The 17,938-nt window shown below is 45.4% G+C and overlaps 1 protein-coding gene across 1 annotated transcript in view; it reads left to right on the forward strand.

Moving 5' to 3' along the window:
- The window catches only part of LOC309555318 (tetratricopeptide repeat protein 39A-like), an 83,362-nt gene that overhangs the window by 13,375 nt on the left and 52,049 nt on the right, over positions 1-17,938 (forward strand). The window contains exons 2-3 of the mRNA XM_082257274.1: positions 5,215-5,316; positions 6,660-6,791. Of these exons, the coding sequence (XP_082113400.1) occupies positions 5,215-5,316; positions 6,660-6,791 (234 nt within the window). The remainder of the gene's footprint in view (positions 1-5,214; positions 5,317-6,659; positions 6,792-17,938) is intronic.

Here is a 17,938-nt window from a genome sequence, read left to right on the forward strand (position 1 = left end):
AAAATCCTTTTCTCTTAGCTCATCGACAGACGTAGTCCTCGGTGATACACCACCTTCGGGTTATGTTACCTCCGCAGGAGCAGGACTAGACAGGAAATTAAAAAGCTCTGGCCACACCCTAGGGGCAGTCCCAGAGGGTATATCCTCTCTCTCTCTGCCTCAGCAAATCAGTTATGTGAAAAAGCAGTGCTTAGAGAATTTAACCCAACCCAACTCCAAAACAGAGGGGCGGGGACTACGTCTGTCAATGAGCTAAGAGAAAAGGATTTTACGGTAAGATTTTACAAAAATCCATTTTTCTCTAGCGCTCATCGACAGACGTAGTCCTCGGTGATACACCACCTTCGGGACGTCCCAGAGCAGTATCACAACTGAGGGGTGGGAAAATGGAAATCAAATCCCAATCTAGAAGGCCCAACCGGTGCCAACTAGAAGTTTACAATGCTCATCCTTAATGATGAGACTCAACCAAAAAAAGAGAAAACAAATTTTTTTTTTTTTTTTCAAACAGAAAAAAACCCTCGAGGTAGACCACCGGTCTCCTCAAATTGCGGCCTGCAAAACCTTGCGGCCAAATGAGGCATCCGCCGATGCCGTCACATCAATTTTATAGAATTTTGTAAAGGTATGTACCGACGACCAGGTGGCCGCCTTACATACCTGGACCACTGACGCCTGATGGCGAAAGGCCCAGGAAGTACTGAGCGCTCGAGTGGAGTGCGCCCTAACAGGGAACGGAGGACTCTGACCCTTAATAGAATAAGCCTGTACCACCGTTTGTCTAATCCATTTGGCAATGGTCGCGGCAGATGCAGGCAAACCCTTTCTGGGGCCATCCGTGATCACAAAAAGTGAATCCGTCTTACGGAATGATTCCGTAGCTTTCAGGTATACCCTGATTGCCCGAACCACATCTAAGGAATGCAACGCATGTTCCCGATGATGCTTGGGCTGAGGACACAAGGAAGGTAGTACAATATCTTCATTCAGATGAAAATCTGAAACCACCTTGGGAAGAAAAGATGGCTTAGGATGAAGTACTACCTTATCCCTATGAATCACTAGGTATGGTGACTGGCATGATAATGCAGCCAGTTCTGACACCCTGCGAGCAGAAGTAATAGCCACCAAGAAGGCCACCTTCTGGGATAGAGTAAGCAAGGGAATCTCCCTGATGTTTTCAAAGGGAGGTTTCTGTAGAACCGACAAAACCAAATTAAGATCCCAGGGCGGTAAGGGCGCGCGGACTGGAGGAGCCAGGTGCCGCACCCCCTGGATGAAATTCCGCACCAAGGATTTGGTAGCTAAAGGCTTCTGAAAGAAGATTGCTAATGCTGAAACTTGACCCTTGATGGTGCTCAAGGCTAGCTTCTGCTCAACCCTTTGTTGCAAAAAGGCCAATATTCGAGTCACCGAATAGGTACGTGGAGGAAATCCTAAAGATTCGCACCACGCAATATAAGACTTCCATGTGTGATAATAGACTTTGCTGGAAGTCGCTTTCCTTGCTTTAATAAGGGTAGGAATGACTGAAGTAGACAAACCTCTGTCCTTCAGTACTTGGGTCTCAATGGCCAGGCCATTAAAACCAGCGACTGTAAAGCACGAAGGTAAATTGGTCCTTGAGACCACAGACACTCCCTGAGACGAAGTTCCCACGGAACGTCTGCGGCTAACATGTCCAAGTCGGCCAGGCCGGCTTGAGGAGGCCAGCCTAGAATTTCTAGGACCACTGGCGCTGATTGGATCTGAACCAGGCGTCCCTAGAGGTATCTGGCCCCGACCATCCGAGAAAGTCTGGTCGTTTTCTGTTCCCACACATTTATCAGATACCTGATAGTTATCAGGAAAGGTGATCTTTTCTGGTTGAACCTCAGGGACCGAAGTCACCCGACTAGAGGCTACTTGGCCTATCTGGTCAACCAGATCCGATTCCTGTGAGGTATCGGGACTAATCTTAGGAAAAGGTAAAGGAAAAGATCTATTCAGGGAACGGTAACTACCGCTTCCTGTGGTACTTAAATGTTGGAAGGGAAGAATCGCACCGGTAGTAGTGGTTGATGCTCGATCTAATGTCCTGAATACCGGTGAAAACGTCCTCCCACCCTGAAACCGGGTGGGGGCGCACCTTCAGGCTGTGTACTCCTTTGCTTCGGGTTTGGCTGGGTTGGTCCCCTTCTTGAACCCTCCTGGAGGAGTCTTGCCTTTCCCGCTAGTACCAGCCGGGCGCCCTTTATGGGCGGTAAAGAAAGGTCCTCGCTTGTTGCGAGGTCCCTTAGCTTTTGCAGCCTGTGGCAAAAAAGTGCTCTTGCCCCCAGTGGCATCCTTAATGATTTCATCTAGGTTGGCTCCAAATAGACGATTCCCCTGAAAGGGGAGATTGGTCAAGGTCTTTTTGGAACCTAGGTCAGCTGACCAGCATTTTAACCACAGCACACGTCTGAGGATCACCGCTAACTTAGATGCATGCCCTAATAGGGGAGTAGTGTCCAAGGCTGCGTCACAGATAAACCGTAGCCCTTGTATGATCTGTTCCATCAAATCAGATGTCTCCTGGGGAATATCTTTTCCCCTAAGATCTTGGCGTACCATTTTCGCCCATTCCGTAAGTGTCTGGGAAACTAGACCAATAACGATTACTGGTCTAAATGCTGACCCTATCAGAGAAAAGATAGTGCGGGACTCTGCTTCTATCTTTCGATCCACCGGGTCCTTAAAGGACGAAGTGTCCTCCACTGGAATAACCGTGGCTTTATTCAGCCTGGAAATAGGCGGATCCACGACTGGTGGTACCGTCCATTTCTTAATGATGGATTCCTCAAACGGATAGCGTCTAGCAATACGCTTGGAAATAGTAAAGGTACGTTTAGAATGCTCCCATTCTCCTTTAATCTGATTACCAAAACATTTAGGTACAGGAAAAGCCTTCGCCGTCTTGATGGGCTTATTAGTCCCAAAAGGCCTCTCTGTTTCAGTTGCCTCTGCCGGTAAAGCCTCAAGTTTTAAGGTTTCTTGCACTGCCACAACTAGTGCGTCCACCAATGCTTCTTCCTGAATAATAGCAAGAGAAGAAGCGTCCTCCTCACTGTCTGAGGGGGCTTTACCTGGGATAACAGCCCTTGCAGAGGAACCTGCAACTGCCGTGACCATCTCTGAATCTGAGTCAGAGGTGTCAGATGGTATAGGGGTAGGCGGGGGTCGCTTCCTTGACCCCCGTCCCTGACAGGCCGCCTCCACCCGAGCCACCATAGACTCCAAAATTGCTGTAAATGACTCTATACTCTGTGCACCGGCGGGTCCCGAGGCCCCCTCGAGGGAAACAGGTGGGGGAATATGTGTGGCAGGGTCCATAATAACTCCAGTTACTTCCTGGATAATATAATTCAAAAGTAAAGAAAAAAACTTTTTTTTTTTTTTTTCTGACCCCCAGCGCCACAAAAAGCCCCTTAGTGTTACCTGCTTAGGGATCCCTATCGATCGAGAGAGAGAGAGATAGACCCCCAGGCTCACCACTTGATGCTCAGAGTTAAACTGCAACAGCTTACAGCGCTGTCTTGACAAACAGGAAGTCTTTTGGCTGGCTGCCCAGGAAGAAAGGAGGCGGCTCCGCCCCTCTGCACGCCTTCCGGCGCCTCCCCCAAGCTCCACGAGGTGTAGAATCACCTCAAACATGGCCGCCCCCATGCTGGAGACACGAGGCTACGCCAAAATGGCGGCTCGTGCGATCCAGCAAAAAAAAAAATGGCGGCGGCCTAAACTGAATAGCGGTGTGCTGCAGGGCACACAACACTCTCTCTGCATGGGGATATGCGTGGTTGGCGGTACCGGCCCTGGCGGACCGCGTGGCCGTTCGGGAGGCCTGCTAAATAGCTGGAGATCTGATTTGGAAGGCAGTCTACATGTCCGTGGCTTCTGACTGGTAGGTAGCTTATACTTAACCCATAAGATTCCCAGAATGCCACAGATTACATCTTTAAAACATGTATACAATAGATTGTTAGCTCCCAAGCCAAGCCTCCTGGCTTTTGCACACATAAATCACACTCAAAGTAGGAGGATTTGTGACATGTTATAGGATAGAAAGGACTCTTTCTTACCATACAGAGAGGGGCCCGCGTTCACCACAAAACCCGTCAGGGAAAAAGGGGGAACATACTACTCACCATACCGGAACCAGGCGGGCACCAACTCCTGACAGTACCCCTCTCCACCGGGGCGGGAGGGCTGTCGACCAATACGGACGCCGTGACTCATGGTCTTTGGCGTTTCAGCGAGACGTTTAACTCGCGGGGTCAGTCCCTTAATGGGACTTTGTCGCGGCCGACCCAGCGCGGAGCTATGGCCTGCACGCGCTCGTAGGCTGAACTGGGGTGACCACCGGATCTCAACATCCAGCCCGTCGCCCAGTTCAGCTTTCTTGCTTGAAGATCTCACAGGAACACTGGAGAAAAAAGCTGTCTAAAAAATCTTTTTAAGAAAAAAATCTTGCCAGGACCGAAGATCCCAGCAAGGTATCTAGGTCCTTACTCCTAACTAGACAGAAAATAACTGATTTGCTGAGGCAGAGAGAGAGAGGATATACCCTCTGGGACTGCCCCTAGGGTGTGGCCAGAGCTTTTTAATTTCCTGTCTAGTCCTGCTCCTGCGGAGGTAACATAACCCGAAGGTGGTGTATCACCGAGGACTACGTCTGTCGATGAGCGCTAGAGAAAAGATATTACAGGGGTAATAAGACACTCAGGAGCTGGGTTACTGTAATAAGATATTACAGGGGTAATGAGACACTCAGGAGCTGGGTTACTGTAATAAGATATTACAGGGGTAATGAGACACTCAGGAGCTGGGTTACTGTAATAAGATATTACAGGGGTAATTGGACACTCAGGAGCTGGGTCACTGTAATAAGATATTACAGGGGTAATTGGAAACTCAGGAGCCGGGTTACTGTAATAAGATATTACAGGGGTAATAAGACACTCAGGAGCTGGGTTACTGTAATAAGATATTACAGGGGTAATAAGACACTCAGGAGCTGGGTTACTGTAATAAGATATTACAGGGGTAATAGGACACTCAGGAGCTGGGTCACTGTAATAAGATATTACATAGGTGCCTTTATTGGGAGATGTTACACATTTTACCGGCTAGTGAATTACTTCTTTTTTTCCCTTTCTTATTTCTCTTGGTTTTTATGAAAATGTATTTTCTCTTTAGGTCCAATGTGGATCTTTTCCGGGATCTCAATGACTGTATGGATGCCCTGAATCTGTTTCTGAACAATCGTTTTAATGAGAGTCTAGACCTTCTGCGGCCAAGGTAAGAGTTAGCTGACTAAATCCAGTATCATTGCAGTTATTTTTTTTTTTTTTTTTAAAGCTAGAGTATAATTTGCTTATGTTTATAGAAGAATTCCATGTATGGATATGGGTACACTTGTCCAGCTTGGACCAGTGTAACTTTGACTATCCCATACCTGTGGGATCCCTCTAGAAGCTGGAAATCCTACTCCAATGGCGCTTTTCCACTGCATGGAACCGAACGGTTCGGCTAGCTTTTTTGCTTTTCCACTGCTGGTACCGCATGGTACAGTGTAGGAACGGTTCGGTACGGTGCGGCGGCGCTTTTCCACTGCATGGAACCGAACGGTACGGCTCTCAAAAACAGTACCACCTCGATTGTGGTTCCAAGAGGTACCATACCCGGTACCATATCCCACAATCCTTTTGCATGCAGTCACTACTAGCCACTGATTGGTCAGAGAATCGTTGTTATCTCACCCACTTAACTTTAGTGGAAAAGCAAACCATACCGTACCGTACCGAACTGTTCCAACACCGTACCATGCGGTACCAGCAGTGGAAAAGCAAACCGGGCCAAGCAGGGCCAAGTAGAGCCGAGCCGGTACTTGCAGTGGAAAAGTGCCACAAGAGATCTCCACTAGCTTCCATGTTTTGCAGTGCCTCATGCCTTCGTCTTACCTTTGTGTTGGATGCTGTGCAGTCGGTTATTAGAAAAATTCAGAATATTGATAAGCGTGTTAAGCTTGTTACACACATTACAAACTGATAACACCATCAACCGAAGTAAGTTTTAAAAAGACCTAAAACGAAAAATATCTTCCAATCAAATGTATGAAATAACATGCTTGCATGAGTCTTTAGTCTGGTGATCTAGAAACCCCTCCTTGTGATGCATCAAAAGAAATTTGCAAAACACCCCCTAAGGACTCTTTACTGCCCCTTACATGTAGAAAGCCTGATGTATGGCAGATTCAAGTCTGCTTTAGATGTTTAAATGGGCCTGGTGAAAGTACAGAGTGAGAAGTAGTTACATAGCACCGGCTTTATGAAATGTCCTCCTGGTGACCTGTGAGGTGCCTCCTGGATTACGGTTGCAGTAGACTACGCAAAACTTGTATTATTGGTTAATTGCGTGGATTGCGGTGTTTGCTGGCTAGCTCTAGCAGTTCTCCGCTTGGTTTCTCATGTTGCCTTTAATTGCAGGTTAGCTAATCTCTTCATGTCTCTTGCTGTCTGCACTGGAAATGTGTACATTGTATCTGGGCCTTGTTTATCCTGTAGGTTGTCTGGTCACATAACTATAGAATATATACCGTGTCTGCATTCCTGGCTCAGTGCCTTGTGTATTTTTTACCACAGATCTCAGGAGAGCATGTACCATAGTCTGGTGTATGGCACTATTTTGGAGATGCAAGCTATGATGACATTTGAACCTGATGACATTATCCGTGCCGGGCAGACGATGAAACAAGCACAGGAAATATGTCAGCGGTAAGCAAGGACAGTACACCGGTCTTAAAGGGAACGTGTTGTGGTCTTTTGTGTGTGTGTTTCTTTTTTTCTTAGGTAAATTATAAACTATTGAATACAAGTATTTCTTCTTTTCAGTCAGCAGGTGACACCTTAGTCTTTTTATGTTCACCTGTCTATCAGTATCTGTTTTGTTGAAAAAAAAAAAAAAAAAAGATGTTTAAAGAGCAAAATAGCTCAAGCTGAAATGACCACACACAGGTAAAGGACTAAGGACACATACTTCTCCCCTTATTGACTGCTCTTTTCAGAAGGGCCATTCAGCTTCAATCAGAAGGGCTGAAGGTCAGCAGCTTTTGCAATGTTTTGTTTTTAGATAAATGACAATGCTCAGTTACCCTATTGTCCTAGGTGTGCAGTGTATTAAAGAGGGGGATCCAAGATCTAAAGGTATGGGAATTGTGACTGATCTGAGATCTGAAGGTACAAGAATTGGGGCTGATCTGGAGTTTCAGGAATTGGGGCTGATCTGGAGTTTCAGGCAGAGGCATATCCCAGGACATTATAGGCCTGTCAGTCTGACATCGATAGTATGTAAACTTCTGGAGGGGATGATAAGGGACTATATCGTAGAGTTTGCTAAAGACAATAACCTCATCAGCAGTAATCAGCACGGGTTTACAAATGGGCGTTCTTGTCAAACCAATCTCTTAAAATTCTACGAGGAGGTGAGCTGTGAGCTAGATAGGGGCAGACCAGTGGATGTGGTGTACCTGGATTTCGCTAAGGCGTTTGATACAGTTCCCCACAAGCACTTAATTTATAAAATAAGGTCGGCAGGTATCGACAGCAGGGTTTGCTCTTGGATACGGAACTGGCTAAAAGGCCGTGTCCAAAGGGTGGTAATAGCGCATACTCAGACTGGTCTGAGGTGGTAAGCGGGGTCCCCCAAGGCTCAGTCCTGGGACCAACCTTGTTCAATTTATTCATAAACAGCATTGAGGACAGGATCAGTAGTTCGATATCAGTTTTTGCAGATGACACAAAATTGGGCAGGGCAATAACTGCACAGCATGAAGCAGATATCCTACAGAATGACCTGGACAAAATAACAGAGTGGACAACAACATGGCAAATGAGGTTTAATGTGGAGAAGTGTAAGGTTTTGCACTTGGAGACTAGAAACATAAAGGCACAATACACGTTAGGGGGGGGAACCCTTGGAGGAATCAAAAATGGAGAAGGATCTGGGAGTCTTGGTTGATGATAGACTTGGCAATAGCAAGCAATGTCAAGCGGCAGCTGCCAAGGCCAGCAGAATATTAGCATGCATAAAGAAAGGGATGTATTCCAGAGATAAGACTATAATCCTTCCACTTTATAAAACTCTGGTCCGACCGCGTCTGGAGTATTCTGTCCAGTTCTGGTCGCCAGTCCTCAGGATGGATGTGTTGGAGCTGGAGTCCAGAGAAGGGCAACTAAACTGATTAGGGGATTGGAGGACCTTAATTATGAAGAGCGTCTGCAATCGCTTGATTTATTCTCCCTGGAGAAGAGACGCCTGAGGGGGGACATGATAGCAATTTATAAATATCTCAATGGGGATCTCGGCATAGAAAAACAGCTATTCAGTCGAAGGGATTGCATGAGGACTCGAGGGCATACAATGCGATTAGAGGAGAAGCGTTTTAACCTCAGGCAACGTGGGGGGTTCTTTACTGTTAGGGCTACAAGATTGTGGAATTCTCTACCACAAGAGGTGGTTTCTGCGGGAAGTATGGTGGCTTTCAAGAGACTCTTAGACGTACATCTCAAGGATCCAAACATTCAGGGCTATGGTGAGATGATTACAGCCACACACCCCTACACAGGTTGAACTGGATGGACTATTGTCTTTATTCAACCTCACCTACTATGTAACTATGAATTGGGGCTGATCTGGAGTTTCAGGAATTGGGGCTGATCTGAAGTTTCAGGAATTGGGGCTGATCTGGAGTTTCAGGAATTGGGGCTGATCTGGAGTTTCAGGAATTGGGGCTGATATGGAGTTTCAGGAATTGGGGCTGATATGGAGTTTCAGGAATTGGGGCTGATCTGAAGGTACAGGAATTGGGGCTGATCTGGAGATTCAGGAATTGGGGCTGATCTGGAGTTTCAGGAATTGGGGCTGATCTGGAGTTTCAGGAATTGGGGCTTATCTGGAGTTTCAGGAATTGGGGCTGATCTGGAGTTTCAGGAATTGGGGCTGATCTGGAGTTTCAGGAATTGGGGCTGATCTGGAGTTTCAGGAATTGGGGCTGATCTGGAGTTTCAGGAATTGGGGCTGATCTGGAGTTTCAGGAATTGGGGCTGATCTGGAGTTTCAGGAATTGGGGCTGATCTGGAGTTTCAGGAATTGGGGCTAATCTGGAGTTTCTGGAATTGAGGCTGATCTGAAGGAACCGAAATTGGGGCTGATCTGAAGGAACCGAAATTGGGGCTGATCTGAAGGAACCGAAATTGGGGCTGATCTGAAGGAACCGAAATTGGGGCTGATCTGAAGGAACCGAAATTGGGGCTGATCTGAAGGTGCAGGAATTGGGGCTGATCTGAAGGTGCAAGAATTGGGGCTGATCTGAAGGTGCAGGAATTGGGGCTGATCTGAAGGTGCAGGAATTGGGGCTGATCTGAAGGTGCAGGAATTGGGGCTGATCTGAAGGTGCAGGAATTGGGGCTGATCTGAAGGTGCAGGAATTGGGGCTGATCTGAAGGTGCAGGAATTGGGGCTGATCTGAAGGTGCAGGAATTGGGGCTGATCGGAAGGCGCAGGAATTGGGGCTGATCGGAAGGCGCAGGAATTGGGGCTGATCGGAAGGCGCAGGAATTGGGGGTTGATCTTGGGTCCGAGTGCTCAGGAATTAGGTCTGATCTGAGATCTGAAGCTGATCTGAGGTCTACAGATACAGAAATTGGGGCTGATGTGAGATCTGAAGGTACAAGAATTGGGGCAATTTTGGCCGATGCAAGGTTTGAAGATGCAGTAAATGTGTCTCCGCTTGCAGTCGGAGATCAGCTTTCAGACTGGGAAACAAGCAACATGATGACCTCTAATCTGTCCAGCTTGCCTCTGTGCGAGAACGCATCACAAGGGCCAGGACAAGGGGTGGGCTGAATGGCGCCGTGGTATCGTGATGGGAGGGGCGCCGTTAACGGGAGTTCCTGACACTGCAAACTGATAGGAGTGACATGTCATTTCTCCTATCAGCATAGCCCTGGACATGACATACCAAACCTAAAGTGGAGGAGACAGTTAAGAGGAGATGCAGGCCTACTCGATCTCCCCTCCAGCTCCTTCCCCACCACTGCAGCGCTATTAGATTGTCAATATTGGAAGGAAACACTTCACACTGCAGAGTCCTGATCTAATAGCCAGTGGTGTTCCCGACACCCCGACATTTTTCTTTCCGGCTACCTCTCAAAAGAGGAAAAATTGGCTTGCATACACCTGGAAGAAAGCAACCTTGAAGCTCTCACATGCGGCTGCCAAATCATTTAGTTCTTTTTAAACCAAACTTGATGCTAAAGTGTTATGTATTCGGGTTTGACAGACAAATGGATTAGGATTGATTAGGACAAAAAAAATGACTGCCCCATGTCTGGTGTAATGTAACATTTTCTGTGTCATCATGCCTGGTTTGGCTGCAGTTCTGCGTATCCATGGGCTTTCATGTGGGTTACCTGCAGTTTCACAAACACTTCTTTTAGATTGTGCATTTTCTGAAAGCGCATCAAAAGTCACGCATGCTGCATATTTGGAGGGTTTTCAGAAAACCCACCAAATAACACGATCTAATAGAAGTCTATGGAAAACCACTGGTAACCCACATGAAAACTAGAAAAGTATACTGCACTCAACCCATGCTGTGGCCAAACCATAGCGCTGCAGTGTGACGCTGGTTGCAAATATAGATTTGTTCTAGAAGGGGAAATTGGGGGAGAAGGAGGATTTGTGCTTGGGGGTGATTTCTGGAGGGGTGGTTTGTAGAAGGCGGGTTGTGGAAGGAAGGGGATTTGAGCGAAGAGGGGGGATTTGTGTTAGTGGGGGTGATGGAGGGTGTGGTTATTGTGCTTGGGGGAGAGGATTTGTGCTAGGAGGGGGGTTAGGGGGATCTGTGCTGGGAGAGGAAATTTTTCGAGGGGGAAGAGGAATTGTGCTGAGCGGGGAAATTCTAAGGGGTAAAGGATTTGTGCAGGGTGGATTTGATTTCAATCACAATTTAAATCAATAGTAAAAAGGCTTGATTTTAAATCAACTCGATTTTATATCATCATTTTTGAAGAGCAACTGTCATCTCTGTCCCCCAGCGGCTCCTCCTCTGACCCGCTGTTGACTCACCGACAGTCCCATTCAGTTTAATACAGGCATGTCCAAAGTCCGGCCCGTGGGCCACATTAATATGGCCCCACAGGTGATTTGGAAACATCTATTGTTGTGGCCCCTGTGAATCCCCGAGCGCTGCTCAGGACCCCTGGGATAATATGGCATGCATGTATGCCATATTAGTTCTCTTACCATTAATTGTATACATCCTCTTATATATGCTACTGTTTTGAAGGACTTGTACTCAAAATGAGTGTCCGTCTTGGCTCGCTGCATCCAATTCCGGTTTTTCCTGTTACTTGTGAATACACTATTGTTAACACCCACCGTCCGCCCCCGCCAACTTTATATCCCTTGCTCAACATGGCCTCAGACTTAGGCTGATTAGAGAGCACTAAAAAAACACAAATCCTGTGCTAGTATGACAGAACCAGCGCCCTCTCCATGATAATTGGCATGACACCCGCGGGTCAAGTAGCAGCTGTGTGGGAACAAAACACATCAGGAGAGATGTTCAAAAGTATCAGTCACACAAGGGTTAACCACATATAAGCGCAATATGAACCCACCGATGATGATTACTGATGGCAGAAAGAATAGTCATGAATGATGCCAATGTAGTAAATAGAACATTGACAAGTTATCAGGACAACCATATGAGAAGCAGGCACTCCTCACGCTCCCCGGCTTTGGGTCACTGCACATGCTGCTCACCACCAGCGGCTCTATAGCGGTTCAAGCCTCGTTTTGGTCCTCCTTCCCTCCCACAGTCTGACGTCCTCCTTCCCGGAGCGACCACAGACGGCGATCCTCCTTGCCTCCTATACTGGGCATTGTGTGACCCCTTTTCCACCCTTCCCTATCCAGGATTGAGGCATTCTGTTATCTCCTCACAGCCCGAGCAAGGCACAACTGTCCACACTGCTGCTGGTTTTATGCCTTCACACACACTGGATGGGCACCAAGCTGGGAGTTTTTACCCCCTTATTTTGGCTTCACCATTGCAGATCCAGCGGGGGTCAATGTACAAGGTGTAATGCTGTTTTATACATATATGGAACTGATTTTGATTAAAACTTTTCAATGTTCTATTTACTACATTGGCATCATTCATGACTATTATTGCTGCCATCAGTAATCATCATCGGTGGGTTCATATATCGCTTATATGTGGTTAACCCTTGTGTGACTGATTGGGGAGCGCACATGCTCCAAATTGAGATGAATACATTGTAAAATCTCAGTTAATGTCAGTTGGTCTAAATCAGTTATAAATATATTTGGACACAACATGTATACTTGGTGTTATGTTCCTGTTCATATTTTTTTAACTTAACCACTTAAGCCCCGGAAGATTTTACCCCCATTCCGACCAGGGGGTATTTTGAGATTCGGCACTGCGTGACTTTAACGGACAATTGCGCGGTCGTGCGACGCTGTACCTAAACTAATTTGGCGTCCTTTTTTTCCCACAAACAGAGCTTTCTTTTGGTGGTATTTGGTCACCTGTGCGATTTTTTTGATCACACGCTATAAACAAAAAAAAAGAGCGTCAATTTTGCAAAAATAACAATATTTTTCACATTTTTTTATATGAAATTCCCACAAAAAAAAATGTAAAAATCAAAATTTTTTAACATTTTCGGCCAATTTGTTTTATGCTACCTATATTTGGTAAAAAAAATCGCAAAAAGCGTATTTTGATTGGTTTGCGCAAAAGTTATCGCGTTTACTAACAAAGGGAAAGATTTTTGGCATTTTTGTTGTTTTTTTTTTTTAACGTGTAATGGCGGCGATCTGCGATTTTTTTTTTTTTTTTTTGCGGTACTGCGACATTGCGGCGGACAGATCGGACCCTTGACTGACATTTTTTACACTTTTGGGGTTACCAGTGACATTTCTACAGTAATCAGTGCTATATATATGCACTGTTACTGTAAAAATACACTGGTAGTGAAGGGGTTAACTTTATTTGGGAGGGAGGGGCTGTGTGTGTCCCTAGGGGCGTGCTTTCTACTGTGATTGGCTGTGGCTTCAGCTGTAAGGACACTGATCAACGGATCTACATAGTAGATCCATGTGATCAGTGTCTTTGCAGCGAGGAGAATGACAGGTGGCTTGTTTACACAAGCTGCCTGACATTCTCCCTCTCCCCCGCCGATCGCCGAGTGGCCGGCGGACATCGGGACCGTGACCACGCGGGAGCGTGCCTCCGGGGGCGCGCGCTCGCTCCCTAGACCCTCACAAGCAAGCAACGTAGCCCTACGTTAGTTTGCCTGTGAGGGGCTGACCGCCGAAGTAGATAGTCGTGCGGCGGTCGGCAAGTGGTTAAAAGTTGACAGACAACCTTTATTACCAATAATATGTAATGTACTTTACAATGTTCCTGACATATTTCAGCTTCCTGGATTTTTTTTTTTTTTTTTTTCCTCATCTGGCCTTCAGATATGAAAGGCGGAGTGATTTACCACCTGTTTAGATTTGTCATCCATGTGACGAAATGAAAAGTATGCCGTTTGCAATAAACTTAGCATAAAATAGTTAATTTGCATTTAATTTTAATGGTCCAAAGAATGTCAGGGAAAATGGTCGGCCCTCACGCATGTTCACTTTCATCAAATCTGGCCCTCTTTGAAAAAAGTTTGGACACCCCTGCTTTAAGTACTTTAAGACCGGAAGATTTTACCCCCTTTCTGACCAGGCCCTATTTTACGATTCGGCACTGCGTTACTTTAACGGACAATTGCACGGTCATGCGACTCTGTAGCCAAACAAAATTTACGTCCTTTTTTTCTCGCACAAATAGAGCTTTCTTTTGGTGGTATTTGATCACCTGTGCGATTTTTATTTATTTATTTTCTTTTTTATTTTTTGCGTTATAAACAAAAAAAAGAGCAACAATTTTGAAAACAATATTTTTCACATTCTGATAGATGACATTCCCAAAAAGAAAAAAAAATTAAAAAATTGACATTTTAGGCCAATTTGTTTTCTGCTACATATTTTTGGTAAAAAAAAAAAAATGGCAATAAGTGTTTCTTGGATTGGTTTGCGCAAAAGTTATCATGTTTACTAACTACGGGAAAGATATTTGTCTTTTTTTTTTTTTTTTACTAGTAATGGCGGTGATTTGTGATTTATTTTTTTTCTTTGCAGGATTGCGACATTGCAGCGGACAGATCGGACCCCTGACTGATATTTTTGACACTTTTGGGGGTACCAGTGACATTACTACAGTAATCAGTGCTAGAAATATGCACTGTTACTGTAAAAATGACACTGGCAGGGAAGGGGTTAACCCTATGGGTGATCAAAGGGTTAAATGTATGCCTCATGCTTACTGACGTGTGTGGGGGGAGGGGGTCGTGTGACACAGATCGAAGCTTCAGCTATGCTGAATCCTGTGATCTCTCCCTATCTGTCACAGAGAAGATCCGCCTGCTTTGTTTACCTAAGCAGACGGGCCTTCTCACACTTTCCCCGACGATCAAGGGAAGAGAGGCGGAGATTGCCGCCTCTCCTCCTCCGCCCCCGACTCCCGTTGTGTCTAAACACAGTGGGAGCGAGCCTCCGGCGGCGCGCGCGTGCCGCTGAGACCACTAGGAGTCCAGCGACGTCACTGGACCTAGAGGAGCCTCACTGCCGCAGTAGGATTACTGTGAGCAGTCCGCAAGTGGTAATAGGACAGCTGGTGATGCGGCAGTGACACAATAAGGTGAGGGACGTGGCGGCAGCAGGTGAGTGGATGATGGATCTGAAATGACAGGTGCTCTTTAAATATAGGGCTTCACACTTGCTGGTAGTTAGTGTGAAATTGTGTGAATGCATCAATGCAGTGCATGTTATGTCAGCTTGCAGAGCTTGGATTCATTGAATGAGTTTACCAAAAATGTAAATATTGCAGTATATACAGCCTCATGCTACATAACTAAGCTCCATTTCATGCTGAATAAACTAAATTAACATGTTCTAAATAGAAAACTTTTTTTTTGATTTTTACTCCAAAAGCATTTTCTTAAAATAAATTTGATAAAAATCAAAGAATTTTGATTTAAATAAAAAAAAAAATAAAAAAAAAAAATCAGATTTAACCACTTCTGGACCAGAGGATTTTCCCCTGTAATGACCAGGCCATATTTTGCGATTTGGCACTGCGTTACTTTAACGGACAATTGCGTGGTCATGCAATGCTGTACCCAAATAAAATTGATGTCCTTTTTTTCCCCACAAATAGAGCTTTTTTTTGGTGGTATTTGATCACCTCTACGATTTTTTTTTTTATTTTTTGCGCTATAAACAAAAAAAGAGTGACTATTCAAAACAATATTTTGCACATTCTGCTATATATCATACTCCCCCCCCCCCCCCCCCCCCAAAAAAAAAAAAATAAAAATCTGAATTTTTTTAACATTTTAGGCCAATTTGTTTTCTGCTTCATATTTTTGGTAAAAAAATCACAATAAGCGTATTTTGATTGGTTTGCGCAAAAGTGATCGCGTCTACTAACTACGGGAAAGATTTATGTCATTTTTTTTTTTACTAGTAATGGCGGTGATCTGCAATTTTTTTTGCGGGAACTGCGACATTGGAACATACAGATCGGACCCCTAACATTTTTTGACACTTTTGGGGGTACCAGTGACATTACTACAGTAATCGGGGCTAAAAATATGCACTGTTAACTGTAATAATGACACTGGCCGTGAAGGGGTTAACACAGTGGGTGATCAATAGGTTAAATGTGAGCCTAGGGGAGTGATTCTAACTGTATGGGGGCGTGGCTTGTGAAATGACTATAGAGACCTGTTTTCCTATATAGAAGGATCACAGGGGCTCTATGATCATTTCAGAGAGAAGAACAGTCAGCTATGTTTACTACAGCTGGCCGTTCTTCTCTCTTAGCGGGCAGCGATCGCGGGTGTCAGGCGGCAATCTCGGAGCCACCTGCCCCGTGCATCGGAGTCCCCGCTGCCGAGTGGGGGCGGGAGCATGGTGCGCGCTCGCCCCCCTAGCTGCTGGCGCGGGACCGACGTAGCCCTACGCAGTTTAGGCAGGAGGGCCAGCCTGCCGCAGTATATATGCGGTGGGCGGTCTGGAACCGGTTAGAAAAAAAAAAAAGTGTGTATTTTTTTTTTCTTTTTTAAATCGTAGATTTTTGTCCACCCTGGATTTGTGCTAGGAGGAGTGTTTAGGGGAGGGGGTGATTGTACTAGGAGGGGGAGAATTTTAGTTTGGTGAGAATTTTTGCTCAGCGGTGTGAGCGTGCAGATTCGTGTAGGATTTATTTTTATTTATTTGGGGGGGGGGGGTTTGCTGACATGATCGTAGGGGGTACAGTTTGGGTGCCCTGGGCACTAGAGGACCTTGTCCCCCGGCACTGCGCATCACCACCAATGCATTTGGGGTCATGCCCTTTCAACACAGTCTTAAAGGAAAAGCTGTCAGACTGGTTGTTTGTATAAGCAATGTATATAGGCAGAAGGGGTATAAAGGGATTCCTCCACAGATCTAACAAACACTCCGACCTTTTCTCCACTCTGTTCCCGGCTTCAGAACCGGCTCACACGTCACCGCTCACCTTTGTCTTTCCTCATGGTGATGGCTCAGCTGTCAGTAGGGGATAAACCTCATCATTACACGTGCAAAACCATACAGGTTGGAGACACGTTTCTGGCATTGTAGTTGGAAGCATTCCACCAAATTCATGAAAATCTCGAAACATTTTTATGATTCGTAACTTCAAGGGGTTCCTATTTGCAACAATTTTACTTTATGGCGCTATTACAGCAAATGCATAAAGAAATACAGTAAAACCTTGGTTTGAGAGTAACTTGGTTTGAGAGCGCTTTGCAAGACAAGCAAATTTTTAAAATAAATTTTGACTTGATATACAAGCGATGTCTTGATATACAAGTAGCGTCATGTCACAACTGGGTATAAAAGAGAAGAGAGGCGCCTCTAAGTGTAGCAAAATGGTTACATTTAATGAAGGTTCAATATTTAGCAGCTCACATGGTTGATGATTAAAACAGTCACATCTAAGTATGTAGGCATCCGAGGTAAAAATGTCCACATAGACCATCCTCCGCACTGCCACCTTCCTCACACCCTTCCACGCTGCACTCCACGAGCGATTCAAAGTCTCGCTTCCAGATCACTCTACTGCAGGGTAGTCTTCCCAATCACAATTGCAGACTGACATCGGTGAGAGCCAGTGGTTCAGAAGATGGTCTATGTGGACAGCTTTACCCCGGATGCCTGCATACTTAGATGTCCCTCTTAAATTATCAACCATGTGAGTTTCTAAATGTTGAACCTTCATTAAATGTCCCCATACTGCTACACTTAGAGGCGCCTCTCTTCTCTTTTATACTCTGTAGCTCCTGCTGGGTTTTGCTTCTAATCCCCTTGTGGAGGCTGCTATTTGTAGATGGACATTTTATGGTTACACAACCTATCGCATTGCTATAATCTTTGTATATTGACTATAAACTGAAAGACTTCTGAAAAAATGGTTGTGGAACGAATCATCTGAGTTTCCATTATTTCTTATGTGAAAATGCGCTTTGATATAAGAGTGCTTTGGATTACAAGCATGTTTCTGGAACGAATTATGCTCGCAATCCAAGGTTTTACTGTACTCCCATGTTGGTGATTAGGACAGTGGAGGTAAAAAAGATCTCCTCCACGTTGGTGCGAATTGTTGATTATATTGCATCTTTCAGACAAATCTGTGACAACAAATGCCAGCTCCAAAGTTGACAAATGTCATGTTTCTTTTTATGAAGGCCATGCATATTTTAATTTC

Source organism: Pelophylax lessonae, assembly GCF_965119305.1.
Source record: "Pelophylax lessonae genome assembly, chromosome: 4".
In the NCBI taxonomy this organism is placed as follows: domain Eukaryota; kingdom Metazoa; phylum Chordata; class Amphibia; order Anura; family Ranidae; genus Pelophylax; species Pelophylax lessonae.